The sequence below is a fragment of the Xenopus tropicalis genome, chromosome 8, assembly GCF_000004195.4.
Source record: "Xenopus tropicalis strain Nigerian chromosome 8, UCB_Xtro_10.0, whole genome shotgun sequence".
In the NCBI taxonomy this organism is placed as follows: domain Eukaryota; kingdom Metazoa; phylum Chordata; class Amphibia; order Anura; family Pipidae; genus Xenopus; species Xenopus tropicalis.
In genome coordinates, this window is record NC_030684.2 from 105,557,276 (window position 1) to 105,581,152 (window position 23,877).

Consider the following 23,877-nt stretch of genomic DNA (forward strand, 5'->3'; position numbering starts at 1 on the left):
TCAGCATATCTATGTGCAAATATAAAGTACAGGGACACCTCAATTTTACATATACTTATTTTAAGTTTTCCCTCATTTTACACTTTTTTGTGGTCCCACCAATATAAAGCATAATTGCATTTCCCTGGATTTAAGACCATTGTTTTATGTTCCCCCTAATAAATCAATAACTGCTTAAAACTTTTAAAATTGAGTTACCAGGCAGTTTCCCATAGTGCTCACCACCATATCTGGAATCTGTGCTGCTGGCATAGTTGTATATATGTGCCAGTGCTGTAGATTCTAGGATATATGGCACAGAACAGGTTAAAATGCTATATTAGTTGTTCTTGAACACCCAGAATGCCATGGACCACCAGCTGGCAGAAATAATGGAATTATATCTGCTACTTTAAGTAGCAAAGTGTGTTCAGGTTCCACCACAGGGTTAAATGAGCTTTGCCAACGACATGGAAAATGCTAAACAGAGAAGGCTGATGCATCTCAGCTATGATGTGTAATGTTTGTACCAGATATACTACCCCACAGCAAACAGTCAGATGCTTCCCTTTCAGCTGCTGACTGGGTACTAGGCCTGGTGCAAACTCTGCAACTTTTATTACATTGCTCTTAAAGTGCTTGTGGGTTTTATAGCTTTAACTGTAAAACTATCCTATATTTAAGGGAAAAAAGTATATGAAATCAGGTCAGAACATTTAAAGTAATGCACATACTCATAGCAGAGGGAAATACCAACTAGATAAAAGCTATTTATGGATTATGAAAACCTGGTTGAAAATTGACTTCCTGCATTAAAGTGACTTTCAGCACAAAGACTGCAAGCAGAGAAAGAACACTGAGTGGGAAATTGTTTCTAAAAAAACGAAAAAAACTATTATTACAGAATATTTAACAGATTTATTTCCTCAAGATAAAGATAAAATAATATTTTGCGTGTTCATGATAGTTCCCCTTTAAAGTGCTAAATACAATATATTTGGTACAAGTTTAAAGAAAATTCTTAAGTTTAAATTTACTTTCATTAAAATATAGGTGGATTTATACTAAGCAACATTTTTAATTTCTGCAAGACTCCAATTTTTTTATTTTTCTTATACTTTATTGCTTATCTTTCCAAACAGGCCCCCACCTATTCATACTGATTGCTGGGTAAGTCCTAGTAACCAAGCTTTACATTACAAGTGTGAAAACGGTTACTACAAATTCATTATAAGGGGAAACTACAAGTTTAACAAGATAATTGAGGTGTTTTTTTTAGTAAGTAGTCATGGGGTCCTCAAACTTTTTAAACAGGGGGTCAGTTCACAGTCCCTCAGACTATTTGGGGGAGGCAGACTATAGTTAGTCTTCACTCTACGGCCCGCCACCCCATCCCGAGCCCCGCTGCATCCTCACCCCTGGCTACTACCTGTCTGCCTCAGCATGGTCCTCAGCCCCAGTGAGTAACATCGGTCAACACAACGTCATTAGTAGTGGCCAGGGGTGAGGACACAGCGGGGGGTGGGGGCCGGGTAAATGGCCTTTGGGGGGCCGTAGTTTGAGGACTCCTGAAGTAGTCAATCATAAAATGAGACATAAAAAGCAAAGTAATACAGGAGATGCATCAACAGAAGTCTTTTCTATGCCCTTACAAGAGCATGTGCCAGATACGACACAATTACAGCAGTGATTCAAAAATCCTTCATACTCTCTCTAAAAGCAACTTCCACTGTTCTTTTGAGGGTCTACTAATCAGTTGGGGGAGTATTACACATATTATATACACACATATCGGTGTCAGAAAACAAGATGGTGGCAGATTCCAGTAAGAATTAATGTACAATGACAGACATCTCCCATGGGTAAAGGGGATTTTTTACAGATTACAGAGAAACACTAGGCATTTGAATAAAAAATGCCACTTTTCAGCACCTCCTGTTGTTTTGAAACTCTGTAAAAAATGTTGTGCAACATGCTATTAATGAAAGTCTTAAGGATATACTAAGTATTATTATGGAACATTAAACCACTAAAGACTGAACTGTTGATGTATGCAATCTGTCAGTCTTTTTAGCGTAGAAAAGTGTAAAAAAAAATCCAGGTTATTCTAGGTTAAATCCAGCCTGCTACAATCTATAGTAAGGCACAAGCGCAAATACAGCATTATATACAGTGATCTATGCTTCAGGTAGGCTACATATGAAAGACAAGTTGGGTGCTCTGATACCAGAATCCCAGTAGTTGTTGGCTCATAGGCTCATGCTACTTCCTACAAATTCTAAAAGGAACAGAAGTCTTCATTGCCATTATCAAATTCAGGAGGCCTCACCACTTTCCACATTTATTCAATAAGTTTCTTGGCTCTGGTATTTGCCTCGTCAATGCGAGTTTTGTTAGTTTCCGCCTTAAATATAAAAGAAATATTATCATTATTCAAAGGATAATGTATTTTTCCAAATACAGGCCATCAGAGAAGAATTTACAAAGACATAAGATTGTATACTGACAAACCAGTAGCATTATCATTCAGAAATTCTTACTGAAAGGTACAAAAGGATATACTTTGATATATAATTTGATGAATGCAACACGAGGGAAAATAATAATGCAAATATTTTGCACAATGGCAATATTACAACATGGGAGTGCATATAGAAATGTAGCTTTCCTGTCAACACACTTCTTCTTTCACTTCCTTTTTCTACTATGTGTGTGCAGCATCTAGGAATCAAATTGTACCTTGATTCTCACTATACTAAAGCTGGCCATACACGCACCGATAATATTGTACGAAACCTCGTTTCGTACGATATTCGGTGCTTGTATGGCAAGTTGACCGATATCGCAGGAGGCTGCTGATATCGACTCGCGGATCGGGTAGGTTAAAAGATTTTGATCGGGCACCATAGAAGGTGCCTGAGCAAAATCTGCCTTCAGGGCTGAATTGGCAGAAGGAGGTAGAAATCCTACTGTTTCTACCTCCTTATCGGCCGTTTCAGCCCTGAACGTTAGTGGCCGATTGAACGATCTTTCGTGCGACCAATGGTCACGTGTGTGAAAGGAAGAGTACATCGCAAAATGTACTCTCAGTAATCATGGCCTTGTGCAGTTGTTTCTAAACTAATCCGTTTAGTTCCCATAGCTTGTTTATTGGTTTAGCCCTACCCAGAGAACAGGCTGGGAGTACTAGGATGAAGGGCAGGTAGGGTGACAGATAGGTAAAATTACTATTTGTTTTTTATGTAATCTTAAAAAGATTTGAGCTTTTTGGATTGTGGGATTGTAGACAAGGGGTCCCATATATCATACTGTATATTTGGAATAAGTGTAGATGATCTGTGATACTATTCATTGTACTGACCTTCTCATTTATTCGGTCAATTTGTTGGTTATGGCTCTCAAGTTCATTGCCCATGTCAATTGCCATGTTCTTCAGATTTCCCAGGATACTGCCCACTTGCGTTAGATTTTCATCCATCTCATCTTCACGGTCATCACCTGTTATCCTGACAAAGAAAAAAAAGGAGTAAATAGACAATTATTTGGTTAATCTTAGAGAACATCAATAAAATCAATTATCAGAAATATTTAAGCTACAAGAGGGGCTACAAATTTAAAGGGGAACTCCGGGTTCCGAACCAAAATTAGTTAAAGAGCCCCTCACAACAATGCGGTCTTAAGTGCCACATAGTTTTATAATTTTATGAAAACTGGCCAACAGACCTACTGTATTCATTTTAAAGATCAAATATTAATATGAAGAACATGAGGAAGATAAAATGTTGCAAAATGTAAGCCATATGGTGACCTTACAATGTTTCCAGGGCATTTCTGTGTCTTCTGCCTACAGAGATAGGCCCTTTGGAGCTTATAATTATTATTCTTTTATTTAAAAAGTGCCAACATATTTCACTGCACTTTACAGAGATTATACATCACTCACATCAGTGCCCCAGTGGAGCTAGCAGTCAACAATCCCTATTGTTTTAGCATGAAGACACATGGAGCTACTAGCAGCAGCTAGATAATGCTGATCATTTACTGATAACCGTCTGTGTGTCTTCACCCTTAACATACACTACAGCCAATTTTATCAGTAAACAATTAACCAGGAACTTACTCTGCCTGGACAGAAAAAAAAAACCTTTCCCCAGAAATCTATAAAGTGAGACAATGCTCAGGTTGGAATCAAACTTGCAATCCACCCCCCTCCCCCAATACACACAAGTAGCTGTTCATTACCTTACGTAAGATGGCCATACATGCCAAGATTCTCACCCAATGGGAATTTGAAATCAACCCAATAGGTACTAGCAAGATTTTGGTTGAGCGGCCCTCCTAAAGGCTCCGTACGCAGGCCAATAATTTGGCAACTCTATTGCTTTCAGACTTTGGGGGCATAATTCCCAGCAAACTTATATAAACTTCAAAATCTACTGTATTTAGTTGTACATTAATCCTATGAATTCCTTGAATACCTTTAAGATATGCATGTGCCTGAAGGACATCTGGGGCACTTTGCTCAGTTAAAGTTTAGATAGTAATGAGTAAATAGTCACCAATAATAAAGCATGGTTTAAAATATATTTCCCTGTAAAGTATTGGGTTCCTAGCCCAATATTGTGTTTTCTGCATAAAAAAGTGGAAAAAAAACTAAAAGAATGAGATGAGGAGAAAATAAAGAGCAGTAGGATAATAGTTAGTTTGAGACCATCTGTAATTGTTCTATTTTTGTGCTTTTTACTTTTTTCACTGTTAAAGGAACAGTTACGTAAAAACGAAAGTGTTTTAAAGGAGAAAGAAAGGTAAAAACTAAGTAAGCTTTATCAGAAAGGTCTATGTAAATACAGCTATAAGCACTCACAGAAATGCTGCACTGAGTTTTCTGTTAAAATATTAGTTGTGTCTGTTTTCCTATGCCAGAGACACATCGCTCTCTGCTCTCTCCTGCTCCCCCTCCCTCAAGAATGCTAAGAACTCATCCCCCCCCTTAGGAATATGAATCTGAGCCAATCAGCAGGAAGCTGACTCATAACTAACAGAGCATGTTCACTTGGTCTGGGCGTCTGTGCAGGGGTGAGGCATTATGGGAACTTTCTATACACAGCTCAGCATTTTTTCTTCCTGTTTGGCTTCTGATCATCTGAACGGGAGAAATATGGGGAGACTTGAGACAACTGAAGGTATGCCTGCAGCTTGAGATTAACTCTTTATTAGCCTTTCCTTCTCCTTTAAAAGGAAAATAATGGTATTTAGCTATTTTTATGTATTTTCTCTTAAGGACAAACTTTCTAATCTTATCCATTCAAGATATAATCTTAGTACCTTTACATTCCTGCATGGCCAAAATGCAGTAAGGAATACAATTTACTCTATCAAACATTGTATATTCTTTTATATATTCTCTTACCTCTTAATATACGGACCACTCTGTGCCACTCCACCCTGTTGTCCATTTGTTTGATGAGGTTGCTTTGATATCACATTTTCTGAGTCATTGTCTTTACTGCCCCAAGTCTTTTTGTAGTTTTCCCCACTCTCGAAATCCTTTGGCCTACCAAGATGTGAAGTCTGTTAGACAGGATCATTCATTGCTACTGCTATTCAGAAATTGTTAAAAAAACATGACACCAAGATACAAAAAAAAAAAAAAAAATCAGAGGTGCAATATCCCTCTGGAACCAGAAACTTGTATTCAAATAAAAATCAAATTTGAATTTAAAATACGAACCTTCCCTAACCTCCCAGATAGGTTATGTCTCTGGAGAAGGGGGAGACACCCAGAAGTTGGCAGGGGGGAGTAAGGAGACCACAAAAATCATGACAGAATCCATTTATTTATAAATTACATTGTTTACACAGCAAATAATTTACTCTACCATATAAAATGTTATTCTTGTACCAAAACGTTTTTTTTTTTTTTTAGCTGTAATATTGGTGTGTAGGTGCCATCTCAGTGCATTGTGCCTGAGTCTGAGCTTTCAGAAGGAGCCAGCGCTACACATTAGACCTGCTTCCAAGTAACCTTTTGTTTCTCCTATGTAACTGGAGTCATGAATTTGCTGAGCTGGACTTGGATTTTTGCTTTTTAGGGTTATTATACCTACCACTAGGTGGGGCATGGGTGCATTTTTAGCAGCACTATTTGATGCATTTTGAGTAGGAATGCACCAAGATTTGGGAGATTTTTTAAGATAGATTTGGATTTGGCTGAATCCATGCTCCTGGCCGCACCAGTTCCGAATCCTTAAAATCACGTGCCTTTTTGTTACATAAACACGGTAAAAACAAGTTGAAAATTATGCAACTTTTCATATGCAAATTAGGATTAGGCCAAATCTTTTCCAAAGGATTCAGGGTTTGGACAAATCCAAAAATAGGGGTTTGGTGTATTTGGTGCATCCCTAATTTTGAAAAAAAAAAAAAAAAAAAAACATTTTTCCATCACAGAATCCCCTTTACATGCTCTGCCCCATCATCAGCCAACTGATTTGCGTAAAAAGTAAAAGTAATGATCATGGCCCAGGCATATGCTGCTTTATATTCAGTGAAGGTCTTGGTCTGCCTGCTGTTGATCACTGCTTCACCCAGGACTGAGTAAGCACTTTATTTTAATGTATAAAAAAAAATAAAGATTACAATTGTAAGCTCTACGGGGCAGGGACCTCCTTCCTCTTGTGTCCTCGACTCTTAACTTATTGCTGCTGTATTTATCTGTATTTATTATTATACTTTGTATTTATCTATTATCTTATTAACACCCTGTTTGTATTAATGTATTCTACTGTACAGCGCTGCGTGCATAAGTAGCGCTTTATAAATAAAGATATACATGCATATACATACATACATACAATTGGTAAACTTCTTCTTTAGCAAAGTCCAACCACTCAAGAAATCCCTCCATACTCAGCAAAAGTATGCTGTCTAGTTATTTTGTTTCATCCATGTATTATTCTACTATAGGGCTATAAGGTTTACATCACTGCTAGCTGTGAAAAGGAGATTTTGTGATTACTCACCGTTAAATCCTTTTCTCTTAGGACGTCTGTGGGACACAGGGACCATGGGGTATAGTATCTACCAGCAGGAGGCAGGACACTAGAAGAGGAAGAAGAGGAAAAGGCCCCTCCTCCCTGCTACTATACCCCCTGTAGCTTCCTTAGAGCGCCAGTTTTGTCAACAAAGAAAGAGACAGTATAACTTAACTATCTACATAAGCAGAAAACTTTCCAGAGGAACCGTTTCAGGGGGGGAAGCCCTGTGTCCCACAGACGTCCTAAGAGAAAAGGATTTAACGGTGAGTAATCACAAAATCTCCTTTTCTCTTACAGGTGTCTGTGGGACACAGGGACCATGGGGACATACCAAAGCTGCCCCAACAGAAGAAAGGGTGGGAGAAACGGTTTTAGGTAACTGCGGCTTGCAGCACCTTTCTCCCGAAATGAGCATCAGATGCCGCAAAAATCTCAAATCTGTAAAATTTAGTGAAGGAATGAATGGAGGACCATGTGGCGGCCCTACAGACCTGTTCGGCTGACAAAACTGGCGCTCTAAGGAAGCTACAGGGGGTATAGTAGCAGGGAGGAGGGGCCTTTTCCTCTTCTTCCTCTTCTAGTGTCCTGCCTCCTGCTGGTAGATACTATACCCCATGGTCCCTGTGTCCCACAGACACCTGTAAGAGAAAATACAAGTCTGCTGGAAGAATGTAAAAACAAGAGGCATAAAATCAGCACAGACAAAACACTGCAAGTATTGATTGTCACCAGGACACAACCTCTTGCTAAATGCAATAATGCCAAACATTACAGAAGCCTCTAATCTTGAAATGCCACTTTTTCATAAGCTTGCTTTGCTGCAAGAGGAAAAGTCAGTTAACAGAATTATTTGCTATATAAGACAAAGCGAGAGAAATGCTTGGCTGACAAATGTGTGGAAATATCACAGAAAAAGAGGAGAGCACCTTCACGCAGATTAACTGCTTTAGTCTTTATTCAAACCACAGCACACAACATGTTTCGGGCTGTATCACGTCCCTTTCTCAAGTGTGTGGAAATGTTATAGTTTCCTGATTTGAAAATAAATCAGAGAGAGAGGATAAGAAAAGGAAATGGGGTCTGACTTATGGGAAAGGCTGGAAATGGATAGAGTGGGGCTAAAGCCTGACCAATAGAGATAAGGCACAGGGGAAATGCTGTGTGACTGGAGGAGAAAGGGAAGTCACAGAGGGGTCTGACCTGAGTGGAAGTGTGGAAAGCGCAAGCCTAAACTGGGAAAGAGAGAAGAGACAGAGAGAGTCCCAGAGCAGGAGAAAGAGGGATAACTGAAATAAGACTAGAATATACAGTGGTGTGAAAAACTATTTGCCCCCTTCCTGATTTCTTATTCTTTTGCATGTTTGTCACACTTAAATGTTTCTGCTCATCAAAAACCGTTAACTATTAGTCAAAGATAACATAATTGAACACAAAATGCAGTTTTTAAATGAAGGTTTACGTTATTAAGGGAGAAAAAAAACTCCAAATCTACATGGCCCTGTGTGAAAAAGTGATTGCCCCCCTTGTTAAAAAATAACTTAACTGTGGTTTATCAATTTCAATTTTCAATTTCAATATCAATTTCTGTAGTCACCCCCAGGCCTGATTACTGCCACACCTGTTTCAATCAAGAAATCACTTAAATAGGAGCTACCTGACACAGAGAAGTAGACCAAAAGCACCTCAAAAGCTAGACATCATGCCAAGATCCAAAGAAATTCAGGAACAAATGAGAACAAAAGTAATTGAGATCTATCAGTCTGGTAAAGGTTATAAAGCCATTTCTAAAGCTTTGGGACTCCAGCGAACCACAGTGAGAGCCATTATCCACAAATGGCAAAAACATGGAACAGTGGTGAACCTTCCCAGGAGTGGCCGGCCGACCAAAATTACCCCAAGAGCGCAGAGACAACTCATCCGAGAGGCCACAAAAGACCCCAGGACAACATCTAAAGAACTGCAGGCCTCACTTGCCTCAATTAAGGTCAGTGTTCACGACTCCACCATAAGAAAGAGACTGGGCAAAAACGGCCTGCATGGCAGATTTCCAAGGCGCAAACCACTTTTAAGCAAAAACAACATTATGGCTCGTCTCAATTTTGCTAAAAAACATCTCAATGATTGCCAAGATTTTTGAGAAAATACCTTGTGGCCTGATGAGACAAAAGTTGAACTTTTTGGAAGGTGCGTGTCCCGTTACATCTGGCGTAAAAGTAACACAGCATTTCAGAAAAAGAACATCATACCAACAGTAAAATATGGTGGTGGTAGTGTGATGGTCTGGGGTTGTTTTGCTGCTTCAGGACCTGGAAGGCTTGCTGTGATAGATGGAACCATGAATTCTACTGTCTACCAAAAAATCCTGAAGGAGAATGTCCGACCATCTGTTCGTCAACTCAAGCTGAAGCGATCTTGGGTGCTGCAGCAGGACAATGACCCAAAACACACCAGCAAATCCACCTCTGAATGGCTGAAGAAAAACAAAATGAAGACTTTGGAGTGGCCTAGTCAAAGTCCTGACCTGAATCCTATTGAGATGTTGTGGCATGACCTTAAAAAGGCGGTTCATGCTAGAAAACCCTCAAATAAAGCTGAATTACAACAATTCTGCAAAGATGAGTGGGCCAAAATTCCTCCAGAGTGCTGTAAGAGACTCGTTGCAAGTTATCGCAAACGCTTGATTGCAGTTATTGCTGCTAAGGGTGGCCCAACCAGTTATTAGGTTCAGGGGGCAATTACTTTTTCACACAGGGCCATGTAGGTTTGGATTTTTTTTCTCCCTAAATAATAAAAACCCTCATTTAAAAACTGCATTTTGTGTTTACTTGTGTTATCTTTGACTAATAGTTAAATGTGTTTGATAATCAGAAACATTTTGTGTGACAAACATGCAAAAGAATAAGAAATCAGGAAGGGGGCAAATAGTTTTTCACACCACTGTATGTATAGTAATACGTGTGTGTTAGAGTGGAGTTACTGTTCATTTGTAAATCTGGCATGCAATGCTACCCAAGTTGTGTGCACAATATATCAGCCTTTTAAAATGCTTCCTTTTGAAGGTAATACAGATGATGCTGGCTCCTAATATTGGCTGTTCCTATAAAAGACTTGGGCCAGGATTTAGCAACATTCTGCTGTATTGAGAAAAAGTGCTCTATTGCTTGCATAAGAAGAAGACGACTAAAGCCTAAGAAGAATTAGACTAGAAATGTTATATCTTATCATTTTAGTGTTTGTGGTGTATCACAAATAAACTTTCTGCAGGGCCAAATAGCAAGACTTTATTGTGATAAAGTGGGCAAACAGTGCAGGGTCAATGAGTCAATATTTCAGCTGCAATAAAGACTATGCAGTATGACTAGTAGACAACTATCATATTTTTGAATGAGCCACTGTAACAAACTAAAATAAAATGACACAGGCAAATCTGTGCTCTAATGCAGTGGTCTCCAACCTTTTTTGTACCACGGACCGGTTTCAAGCAAGACAATTTTTCCAAGGACCAAGAGTGGTGGGTATAATACTCATTATAATACAAAATCAGTGGGAGACCTGACCTTGTTTCCCTGCAACTTAATGTGCCCAGCCCCCTTGCTTTTTTTACTACCACCTAAGTGCTGACATCCCCTGACACTTAGTATGGAGCTTTAAGTACTTTGATCCTTTTTGCAATCAGTAGAAAGCTTCCTGGGCTTCGCATAGCTGTTGTCATGGAGTTGGGATCACAGGTAATTGGGACCAGAGGTGGCCCAGTTCAGCACAGCCCACGGCCTGGTGGTTGGGGACCCCTGCTCTAATGAACATGACATGTGGCTAGGCCAGGGGTCTGCAACCTGCGGCTCGCGAGCCACATGCGGCTCTTTGGATGTGAAGCTGCGGCTCTTTAGTTCCATACATAAATATTATTTATTTTATACAAAAAAAACATTTAAAAATCGTTCTGAATTGATTAACGAGGATTAGGCACCGACTCTATCTCTCAGCCACTTGTACTCGCTTTTCACCACACCCCTCCCCCGTGACACGCGTCGTCACTGTCGTCAGTCCATCGGAAGATTCGTAGCTTCCGACGCCGTTGGCTGGCCAATTTAAGGGAGCGCTCAGGCTCTGCACACGGAATGCAAGTGAGGGGGTGGGCGTTGGTACGGACCATACACAGTTGGTAGTGGCGGCGCGGTATTAGGAGCGCTGATTTGTGAGTAAGCGCCTCTATAGTAATATTGACACACTTGATGTATGGTATATACTTGATGTTAAGAGTGCCGCTGAGGACGCTGTGACCAGATCGCTACACGTAACCCTCGATTTACCTTGCTAAAATGATTAATTGATTTTGCCTGGTTTGCAATATTATCTGGCAGAGAACACAGGATAATTTGAGAGCTTAAGTCAGTGTATTTATCATAAATAATACACAGGGCATCCACACTAAGGAATTTGATTCCCATGAATGACCGAATAAAGGTTATAGTTGGATTATTGATGTATGGTCATTAATAGTCCTTGTTCCCCTGATTGCTGTTCTCTCTCCTTCCCCCTCTCTCCCCTCTACATGTCCACCAATTTTACTATTTTTTACACTGTCTCTTTGAATTGAGACATGTGTAATGATTGGTTCCACTATGCCTGTGTGTGGACAAGTGGTTTTTAAGTAATATATTGATCATTGATCAAGAAAAAATTTTGTGGCTCTTTAAAAATTTGAAATTTAATAAAATGTAATTTTTGGCTCTTCCGACCCAAAAGGTTGCAGACCCCTGGGCTAGGCAAATAGCATACAATGAAACTAATTCTTGTTAGCACAGAATGGTGCTATCTTCTACACAGCAACCGACCAACCTGCCTCTTACTACCCCTCCCCACTCCCTCACACCTGCCCCGCTGCAGATAGTTTGCACAAAGTTTCAAGTGCTAGAGAGCAGCTATAGAGAAAGCAGACTTTGTGGTCTGGCCTACTGTGGGGTCTGCTTCCTCTATATTTCCCACTGGAAGCTTTCATTACTTGATTTAAATTTTTTCTAAAATTCAAATATAGAAATGTTTATGTGTAGACATATACTCGTACACAATGAGACATTGGCACAGGAGGCAAGAACAGGAATGTTTTTTGGCCTGCTCTAGTGGCACTGGGGGTCAAAGGCTGAACTTGACAGATGTATATTACCCAAATTAACTATGGAACAATAATCTCAGCACAGAACAGGTCATAACATTAATGGCTCACTATAGTGAAAATGTTGGACAGCACAAATAGAATAAAAACAAGGAAAACACAGCCCACCATACCTATGATGCTGACATTGCCCAACCTTCAAAGTGTGCTTAATTCCAGGCAATTGAAGGCACAAAAGTTTTTAGTAACATATGGTTAAATTGAAAACTTGCAAGTATGTGAATATAAAGGGGAGTGCCACAGGAAACATGCAACTGAGGTTTATATCTCCTTAAGTGAAAATAAACACCAACCTCTGCCAGCCACAAAGACCATCTTCCAGAGAGACCTCCAGTTTAGTAAGCAGGGAAAACAAAGGAAAGCATAAGACAGGTAAAAGAAGAATGTTCACTTGTGTTAGTAATAGTGTAAATGCATTCCACCCAAAAAAATGATTCGCTTAAAAGAAAAAAAAAAAACTTACAAAAGTTGCTCAATTAAAGTAGGACCATTAGATCAGATTTGCACATTTATTATGTATATGTTAAAATATAGATTTAAATGTCTATGACCCCTGCATGAAACCTTCATTGCAAGATAAGAATCAAAGATTGTGAATTAAAAAAAAAAAAAAATCTGTTAATTTTTCTCAAGGATGGAAACAAAGAAAGAGCTTTCATTATTAACATGCCCTGGAGCAAACACATTTGCAAACTAGCTATAAGGATCATGCATGAGAAAAAAATGCATTCACCCATAAATACTTCTAAAAACACAAATCCCATCTTCCTTAAACTGGCGGAACTGGAAATATCTCAGCTCCTTCCCAGCCCTAGTTCATGTGTAATGTCCCAACAGGTATTTACCTTTTGCTCAGTAAAGTGAAATCTATGGCTTCTCAATGCTTATATAAACCTCCCAGCATCCAGTGTCAGACTGGGACACCAAAGGCCCACCAGAGAAACAGAAATCAAGGGCCTAACAGCCAGAGCCCTAAAACCTTTACTTCTTACTGAGAAAAAACCCTGGTATCCCCATGTTTGAGAAGTTCATTGTTCAAATGTAACGGATATAGTTTTGACCAGAAGGCACTGTTTTTGGCCACTAGATGCCAGTGCCCTAAAGTCTATAGGATACATTTTAATTATGGGCATATCACAGCAACTAGAGTGGCTACTTTCAAAAAGACACATTCAGAACTAATTCTATGTGGGGCAGCTGTGCTCTCCTGTTTGTTGCAGTATTGCTGTACAAGCCGTGTCAGGCCACAAAGCAATAATGGGATAGAGACAGACTGCAGAGGGCAGCACAGAGCCCCGGCGGAACATCTCTATCTCTGTGCAGTTCACAGCTAAGACTATATGGTTGTATGAGGAGTCTATTAGCTCTTGCTCTACCAAATTCAAATTCTGAGAAACTGCCATGCCAGCTTTATATAATTAAAGGAGACATTTTATATGAAGTTCATATTCAGTTATAATATTCATCCTCCCTCAAAATGTGAAATGATGCAGAAAGAAAGATGTTTTGAAAGCATTTTACCTCCTAAAACTCACTTCAGTCTCCCACAGGAAGTGGTCACAGCACTGACTGACAGGCTTAACTAAGCAGCAGCAGGGAAAACCCCTCCCTCCTTCTGTGTCTCTCTGCTTGTAGGAACAGACTGCTGTGACATTGCTAAGCCCTGCCCACTCTATGAATATTCACTTCACTTTAAGTAGGTGAGGTTGTGTCATTGAAGTCTATGAGGGCCAGTGGCCCTGAGCCATATACTGAAGAGTCTAAACCGGAAGCTGGCATAAGGTCTGGGTAGAGCACAGTTTTCAAGCAGTTATGGACATATCTGAACCCAAAGGTATTAAAATAAAAGCACTTCCTTCTATTTTACATGGTTTAGTGCATTGCAAAAATGTATGGTATATATCCCCTTTAACAGCCTCACTGGATTTTCCTCCTGGAAAATTGGCAATAAATTTGGCCTCTGTCTTTTCCCTTACACCACCAAAACCCTCAAATAATCCTCTTAGGGGGGGATTTTTGAAACCCTAACACCTGGATTTTTGTATATACATATATTTTTTTTTTTTTGTGGATTGTTTTTAAAGGGCAAGTGTACCTTAGCCCAGAGTGCCCTCCACTATTCTATTTTTTTCCCCCTTACACCACCACAGACTCCTTAACTAAGTCTTTCCTAGCAGTCTCACTGCTGGGAATAAACAAAACATAAGAAGAACATGTAAAAACTAAAAAAGAGTTAATGTGCTCCATAAAAGGCAAAGGGCCCACCAGGAAAAGTCACAGTACCCTGCCAGGCCAGTCTGACACTGCACCAGCATCCTCCAAATTAATACTTCAGAGGCAGGGGAGCCCAAGGATCATGAGCTTCATGCTTATTTTTGTGAGCAATTCCAGTCTCTAGAGGAGAATCTCTAGATACAACTTCAAAGAAGGGTCAGTTCATATTAAATGAACATAGTATGTTGTTGACGTTGTTATTCTAAGGCAATATGCAACTGTGGTTTTTGTGGTTTTAGAACTATTTCTGCTTTCACTTGTGACCAAAATGAACTTGGAGTTTTAACAGCCATGGGCTAACTAGGCCTTATGGAAGGCACAATTAGGCCTGGGACAGACCTGTCCTGTCCCAGGACAGACCTGGTCACAATATATAGTATATGTCTTGAACAGATCCAGTAAATGACAATCAGATGCAATTTTAGCAGCAGTCCTGAAAATGGCAAAATAGAAAAAAAAGCTAATACGGGCCGAAAACCATAAAAAATGAAATAGAAAACATGTGAAAAGTTTCTTAGAATAGGATCATCAAAAGGTGAAATCCTTTTAAAAATGTTTTTCCATGTGCCCTAATTACCAAAGCGTACTTTAGTAATCTAGCAGCTGTGTAGTGCCTGCTCCCCATGCTGTGTGTGCTGATCCCTTCCACCCCTTCCCCTCGTTATCACATAGGGAGGGGTACCAAGTAATGGAACAGCAATGGTATGACACTGTAAATATCAACCAGGAAGATAGACAGAACTAATAATAGTTTACATAACTGTGTAAATAGGTGTATGACAATGTCAATATTAATATAGGCTTCATACTACTGCTTCAATAGCTACAAAGGGGCAATGGTGCCCTTTTGGCTATCGCATTCGTCTGCTATAGTTTATAGGAGATTTGGCTGTTTAGGACCTGTAACCTGCCTGTGTAATTTCCAACATCTCGTCCAGCAATACAGTACCCCTGACTATTCTACAATCTCAAAAGTAAGCCTCAACTAAAGCCTGCAACTAGAATTTTCCACCTCTTTCTAAAGTTTTCTAGAAATCCATTACACAGCTCTATGCACTGAAGACCAAAAGTCAAGGTCTACAAAAGGTTCCTAATTAATTAAGAATCGGCAATCCTATGAAGTCTGTAAAATATGCTCTTTCCTTAATGAAGCATGGTTCTCTAACCTTTTGCCAGGACAAACACACAAGCCACAGCATTTATTCAGTTCTGTTAGGTTCTTTTCCGCCTCACGCATGTCCTTGTTGATCTGATCCATTCCTTCCTCAATGCGATTTAGTTGTTCTAAAGGAAAAAAGTCAGCACACAAAGAGAACATTATTACATTTTCTGAAGAAGAACAATACACACATGCATATCTTTTTTTTTTTAAAAAAAAAACAAAAAACCCCAAGATGCTGGTCTTTAATGAATCAGATAATTTTATTACCCCATTTGCAGTGGCAGACTACTATCCATGTCAACTGCAACCAAAACAAGATGAGGGCCCATACTGCTTAACCGCTGGTTCAGTGGACTCCAGAAATGTGTTATGAGGCATTCTGAAGCACAATTCACTTTAACTATTAAGAGATGCATTTCTAACCAGTTGGAGTGCATTTCCAGTCAATGTATATTAGAGTTACACCCCAACAAGTGGGTGTAAATTTGATTTTGAAGCATTTATTAATGAGCAGCCGTGGTGCACTCACAGAGAAATGCTGACAGGGGACTTAAAGCATTTTAACAAAGACTGAAACCCTCTAGTCATGCCCCAACCAAATTCTTCTCTCTTGCAGCGCAAGAAGTGTGGGTTTTAATTTCAAGTTTAAAAGTAAAACTTTCCTCCCACATGTCAGTCACCAGTTACCAACAGAGCTATCTCAATCGCCTGTTCTTACAGATAAGTATATCAGTGATCTCTAATTTGACAATGTGCCTTGGTATTAATATATTGTGAGGGAGTTAGCTTCCCTTTTCTGCTTATATGAAATCTAACCTTTTAGGGCTCTGGCACACGGGGAGATTAGTCGCCCGCGACAAAACTCCCTGTTTGCGGGCGACTAATCTCCCCGAGTTGCCTTCCCCTGCCATCCCACCGGCGAAAATGTTAGTCGCCGGTGGGATGGCACACGCGGCGGTGCAATTTCGTGCAAATCGCCGAAGTTGCCTCGCGAAGGAGACTATTAATTCCATTTTAAAACTATGCAATCTCTTTCCTGTTTTCTTGGTTTCATAGGTAACCAGGCAAATAATCCTAATGGGCATTTTATATCTTTTTTCTCTACTTGCTTTAGTATTGCAACCCATTAAACACTGCAACTAATAAATTACAATACCACTGTGGAGGGGTCTAGAAGGATGTGTATTTCATCAGAGAAGTTTTATCATGTGGAGAAACATGCAAATAAAAGTGTTTCATGTGTTAATGCATTTAGCTCACCGCCTTGTTCATCCAGCATAGTGATAGTTTTGATTCCAGTATCCTGACTCTAGAATGAAAGAGAGGCATTATTTGTTAAACAAGCTGAAGAACTACTTCATAAATGCTGCTGTGTACATCTAAACCTGCTAGTCACTGGACAATGAGGTATACAAAATATGTGTTGCAAGCCATAGGCTTAGTATACTTTATCAATAATATCTCAGGGTTTTTGTTGCCTGATCCCCTATTCCCGACTACTATACAAAGAAAGTTGTTAAATGGCCCTATTCCTGCAACTGTGAAAGCTGCCATGCAGAATCCTGCACAGTTTTATGGGTAGTTCTGGAAACGTATGGAATCTATTATTCAAAGAGCCCCAAAATACATCAGTAATATAGTACCCTATTTCAAAGGGGAACTCCACCCAAACACAAGTCAAGCTTTTTGAAAAGAAAAGATAATTTCAAGCAACTTTGCAATATACCTATTAAAGATATGCAGCCTTTTCATGATCTTTAATGTGATAATATGGTTTGGAACAGAAAGGAAAATCTAGTGCAATGCATTGTGGGTTACTGAATTGAATTGGAAAAAAAAAACCAAAAAAAACAACAGTTGGACAACTGGTGAAATATCGTCAAGGAAAAGACAGCTTGACTACAGATATTTTTAGTAGACTTAAGACACGGTACTCCAAATTACAGAAAAACACTATCAGGAAGAAACAAGTTTCTGGATAAAAAACAAACAAACATATAGCTGGGTAGCTAATAGCGAAGATACTAAAGTTATTGGGGGTATGTAATAAAAGGCACAATGCTTGCCCAGGGGCAGTAACCCATAGCAACCAATCAGAAGGTAGAATTTACTGGACACCTGTTTAAAAGCAAACATCTCATTGGTTGCTATGGGTTACTGTTACTGGGTAAACTTGTAAAATGCTTGTGCTGAATATACTTTTTACCTATCGTTTTAACAATGAAAATTTTTTATTCCTTGAGCTAAATAGGGCAAACAGGAAAATTGTGGACAGTGACAGGCAGACCCATTCATGTCACCTACTACACTCATATAAGTTGTATTGGGTGGCACTGGTGGCGACAACTAGGGATGCACCGAAGCCAGTTTTTTGGGTTCGGCCGAACCCCCAAATCCATCCCAAGGGACTCGGCGGAATCTGAACTGAATCCTAATTAGCATATCCAGAAGGGATAAACTTTGCCGCACATGCAGTAAAAAAATTCACTTCTGTGTTCACGCAGACATTTAACCCTTCAAAATCCTAGTTTGGATTCGGTTCAACCAGGACTATGGATTCGGTTCAGCCAGGACCATGGATTCGGCGAATACAAACCCTGCCGAAAAAGGCTGAATCCTGATCAAGTACCAAACTGAATCCTGTATTCGGTGCATCCCTAGTGACAACACCTAAAGTGACATTAGCCCATGACTACTATTTTAATATTCTCAAGTCATAAATAACCAAAGACAGATATATCTTACCTCTAGTGCCAGATTCAGCATCCTTCGAGTGCTTTCCAGAGACTAAAAGGGAGGAAAATTTCATTTTTAAAAAGACTATATCTAATATTTAGCAAAAACAATTTTTATGCAGTCTTACATTATATAACCCTAGGCCTTGCATAATAATTAAGGCAAATATGCACTAGGGCTGATGACATAGTGTCTAATTTCCTAAGGAGAAGTTTCATACAGAAAAAGCTTTATTATAGCGGCTACTGCCAGTGCCTGCAACAACTCACAGTGCTAGGGTGTGACGGGAAGGAGCAGTTTCTTTCAGGCCATGTAGGCAATTCATCAGTAAATGAACAGCTTAGCACACGGAGAGGGTTATCAGGCCGAGGAAAATGACTATGTAGGGTAACTTCAGGTATATAATGTCTTTCATCTTCCTAAATAAAATTATTAACTAATCTCTGTTCATTGAAATCTATCATTCTGATTTATATAGACTCCCTTGGCATTTTGGCTTTAGCTTGGAATTAAAAGGCATACATCAAACTGTAAATGCACCGACAACAATTCAAGTTCACTGTAGAGTTATTTGAATAAAGCATAGATATTCCTTCAAAACAAGTAAAATTGGCTGGATTTTTCGTAAAACATACAAATGATCCCTATTTGTAATATGGTTTAAAACAACATATTTTTGACTACAAATGTTTGTTCATAAGAGAAGCAGAATGGTGTACAAGGTATATACAAAAATTCATGCACATTGATAGAATTCTTCATGTTGCAAAATACATTTTTGGCAGCTGACAGAACCAACTTCCCCTTGCATTCTTCACTTACTTAACACTTCCTGAATATTTTAACACCAGCCTTTAAATGATATACACAACAAGAGAAAATGCACTACTTCTAGATGCAGAAAAATGTAACCTCCTCTGTTCTTTTCAAAACATTTTACATAACATTTGTAGAATAGCACACATTTTTTGTTAGGAAGGAGGCACTTAGTACAGTATTAACTCTACTTCTTCCTAGAAATGGGTAGCTTCATGTTCCATAACAAAATTCTTTATGCAAGTATGTATTTTTTTCAAGCACATTTTTCACAGAACAGCTTATATTTTCTGTAGCTTTAAGAATTCTTCCTGTAAGTAAGCATTTAACTTTCTTTAAGAAAGCAAAATGTAATAAATAACTGAAACTTAAAAAGACACTGGAAGTCAACTGAGAATGACTTGCTTGAATGGATTTGCCTACTCAAATAAGCATCTGTTTCCTGTCTCTTTGCATTGGACACTATCCAGTTTACTTTTTTCCTGATATGCATGGTAGTGTGGGGGATAGACTGCTCCCTGCAATGATTCGTTAGATTCAGGCAACTTGGCAAAGACTAACAGCCAAACACCAGAGCTTAAACACATTTTCCTTTTAGGTTGTAAGTTCTTTTGAGCAGGGTACCATACTTTGTTTTAGGAATTTTAATTAAAGAAACAACAAAACACATGAATGAAATAACTGAAATTGATACTGACATGCTATGATAGGAATCATGTCAGTATGACTTTAAAAATGATACTGATGCATTTCTCATCATTGATGGCATCATGTAAGTATCATTCACTTAAACTTGTTCAGTTGAAAGCAGTGTATGTTTACAGCTGCTGCAAAGCAAAACATTTACAGCAGCAACAATTAATGGGGTTTTTATAGGTGCAGTTTAACAAAAGCTACAGTCCCTGCTATTAATAAACTTGGCAAAACACTTACGTCATCTGTGACCTGATTAGCTTTGAGCTGAATCTCTTCTGGCGTCATGTCATCCATGGTGGAATATGTTGGGCTGGCAGGTATTTGGTGAAAAATATCTTCACTCGGGCTCTGAAAAAGGAAGCAGCAAATGACTAGGTCAATAAGTTACTGAAAAGGAAGTGTATAAACACAGCTTCAAAACAACAACCTTTTTTGTGTGTGCCTTCTTTCATCTACCAGTTCTAATAACTAGGCTCTGACCATATTTCACATTAGTAAGTTATAGTACCTACAACAATCGCTACATTGTTCACTGTGAAAATAACAGACAAGATCACATTAATATCCTGAAATAGTAAAAATAAATATCACTAACAAATTGCCGGTGCTACGATGCTTCCACAATTGTAATAATTGGTAGAGCTTAACACTGTGGAGGCATTTTTGCTCCAAAGCTTTGTGAGTGCCATTCTCATCCCTTTTTAATTTATTGTCATGTTATCCGGATGCCACAGGACCTTGTGGATGTGCACTAGCAATCTACATATTCTCGGTTACTACTAAAAGAAGCACCTAAATCAAATAAGAAAAAAAGAAAAGAACCAAAACAAACAATTTACATGCTAACCTACCCCCACCCGATTACAGTTAGGAACCTGTAATCACAGGATGACCAGAAAGATTCAGCTTCTGAGCTAAAACCGTTGTAATATTGCCTAAATGTTGTAGAACCAGTCTGGTAAGGTTGCCACAAAGTGACATACTGATCAGATAGAGGTTTTTAAAACAACAAAAAATGTTTGTGTGGCTTTTCCTGATAAAATCCCCATATACACGCCCAGAGTGGGATTCAACATAGCCCCTGGCATTTGAAGTACACAGAGACCCAAATAGCTCCCCCCAATAGACCACTAAACAGGAATCTTACAGCAGCCCCTCGGGCATATGCCAGAATACACAGATTGAAATTCTTCCATAATTATATATATATATATATATATATATATATATATATATATATATATATATATATATATATATATAGATATAGAACTGCTCTTGCACCCAGGTTCTGACTTTGTTAGTGGAGTGCATGAAACAAAGTCAGAACCTGGGTGCAAGAGCAGTTGTAATCAAATACTGCAAAAGAAATGTTAGCACTCACAGGGTTTATATGGTAAAAAAGTGTCAATATTTATTAAGACATATGCATAGGAACATGACAAACCTCAACATTTCAGTACCCCACTCACAGGATTTAAATTATTTGAAAAAAAAGGTATATTTTATTATAAAATGTGAACATTTTTATTATAAAATGTGAAAAAGTAACAGTACAGGTCTGTAATGTTCCTTTTTCACATTTTGTAATAAAATTTACCTTTTTTTACAAATAATTTAAATCCTGTGAGTGTGGACACTTATTTGTTTTGATATATGAGAGCTGCTTAGCGAAAACATTTCTGTAAAGACAAGAAATAACCCATTTAATGATTATATTGGCATGGGGTACCTATTTTAATGGAGTTTAGGATGTTATCGTATTGTGTCTGAAGTGCCAATGCACTCAATTATGAATCTGCCAATTTTCAGTCTTAATTATTATTGTTATTACGTTGCATTTATGAAAAAACAAATAGGTATTGTATGTACAAAACCACCCATACTTATAATTTAAAGGAAGTCTTTAGACACTGTTATAATTCTTAAAGGTTGCAAATATACAAATGTGAATTTCTAAATTTCTCTAGTTATAGCATCAAGTGCCCTGAGCTGCATTACACAGGCCTTCTGCAGCAGCCAATTGGAAAATTACACATGGCACCTAAGCGTGAAGTCACACTCAAGTGCTCTGTGTACTTATTTCCAACTTTTTTCCACTGCAAAGAGACAAAAAGACAGCACAGATGGTGGCTCAACCATGGAGCTGCCCATGGGCCACTGTATGAACACTAAAGCTGCCCAATACAACCGGGGCCACGGTATAAACACTAAAGCTGCCCAATACAACCGGGGCCACGTTATAAACACTAAAGCTGCCTAATACAACTGGGGCCACGTTATAAACACTAAAGCTGCCTAATACAACCGGGGCCACGTTATAAACACTAAAGCTGCCCAATACAGCCGGGGCCACTGTATGAACACTGAAGCTGCCCAATACAGCCGGGGCCACTGTATGAACACTGAAGCTGCCCAATACAGCCGGGGCCACTGTATGAACACTGAAGCTGCCCAATACAGCCGGGGCCACTGTATGAACACTGAAGCTGCCCAATACAGCCAGGGCCACTGTATGAACACTGAAGCTGCCCAATACAGCCGGGGCCACGGTATGAACACTGAAGCTGCCCAATACAGCCGGGGCCACTGTATGAACACTGAAGCTGCCCAATACAGCCGGGGCCACTGTATGAACACTGAAGCTGCCCAATACAGCCGGGGCCACGGTATGAACACTGAAGCTGCCCAATACAGCCGGGGCCACTGTATGAACACTGAAGCTGCCCAATACAGCCGGGGCCACTGTATGAACACTGAAGCTGCCCAATACAGCCGGGGCCACTGTATGAACACTGAAGCTGCCCAATACAGCCGGGGCCACTGTATGAACACTGAAGCTGCCCAATACAGCCGGGGCCACGGTATGAACACTGAAGCTGCCCAATACAGCCGGGGCCACGGTATGAACACTGAAGCTGCCCAATACAGCCGGGGCCACGGTATGAACACTGAAGCTGCCCAATACAGCCGGGGCCACGGTATGAACACTGAAGCTGCCCAATACAGCCGGGGCCACTGTATGAACACTGAAGCTGCCCAATACAGCCGGGGCCACTGTATGAACACTAAAGGTGAACACCCAAGGTAGGCAGGGTCACTGTATGTAATTTGAACTAGCTAGTGCGAGCAGGGCCCTGTTTAATACAAGATGCGCAAGGCAAAAAATAAATAATAACTTGTCCCCAGGGTAAGAATCGCGGGGGGGGGGGGCTACACTTCCTTGAATTCCGGACCCCCGCTGCCAGCAAACTCCAGAATTCAGGAATGATGGGAGTTACCCGAGCGCCTGCATCTTCTCTGTACTACATACAGCTTTCACACTGTCCAACAGTCCCACAACCCAGTTCCCTACTTACAGCTCAGGCAAAACTGTCAACTGCAGCCTCCCAGCCTCCTCTCTCACAGAATTACTCCAACGCCGCAAGTCTCATCACGCGAGAATGACATCACCCCTACACGTCAGCGCAGTGACGCGTCACGTAGCCAAATTGTAGGCGTGACAAACCGACGTAACTCGGCCGAAGTCAGCTGGTAGTCGTGGGAGCGCAATCCCAGTCTTTCGTGTTGCTTCCTCACTATCCCCTCCACTACCTCAACTCCCAGTTTTCTTTTATTTATATTTGCTAGAGTTATGACTTATACAAAAGTACCTGCCTATTTGACCAAGAAAGAATGAGAGGTTTTGTGCAACTAGGGCCAAATTTGTTTATTAAACATTATGTAAGCAAGAGTAACATTCTTTCAGGCATATGCGTTATGAAAGCATAACCATTAAACCCCTTTATGTTTAAATAATATCTTAAAGTGATACATGAAAAAAATACTTCTCAAAATATGAATGTGCATAAAAAGTTCCCTATAGGCCATGTTAATTATTTTTCACTGCTGCTTTTGTAAGTAATTGTTACTTAAAGCTCCTAAACCTGACTGTTTTGCCAACCTGACTGTCCCTTCTCAGCCTGTCAGTTATAGCTTCTAATGCTAACAGCCTCCTACTGCAC

At 39.6% G+C, this 23,877-nt stretch overlaps 1 protein-coding gene across 1 annotated transcript; it reads right to left on the minus strand.

Moving 5' to 3' along the window:
• Window positions 1-1,615: 1,615 nt before the first annotated feature.
• snap23 (synaptosome associated protein 23kDa) lies at window positions 1,616-23,281 on the minus strand. The gene is given in 8 exon segments (NM_001113868.1): window positions 1,616-2,383; window positions 3,341-3,485; window positions 5,390-5,533; window positions 15,630-15,747; window positions 16,886-16,934; window positions 18,371-18,412; window positions 20,111-20,221; window positions 23,233-23,281. Coding segments are annotated over 7 exon segments (618 nt in total). The 5' UTR covers window positions 20,168-20,221; window positions 23,233-23,281; the 3' UTR covers window positions 1,616-2,320.
• Window positions 23,282-23,877: the final 596 nt, after the last annotated feature.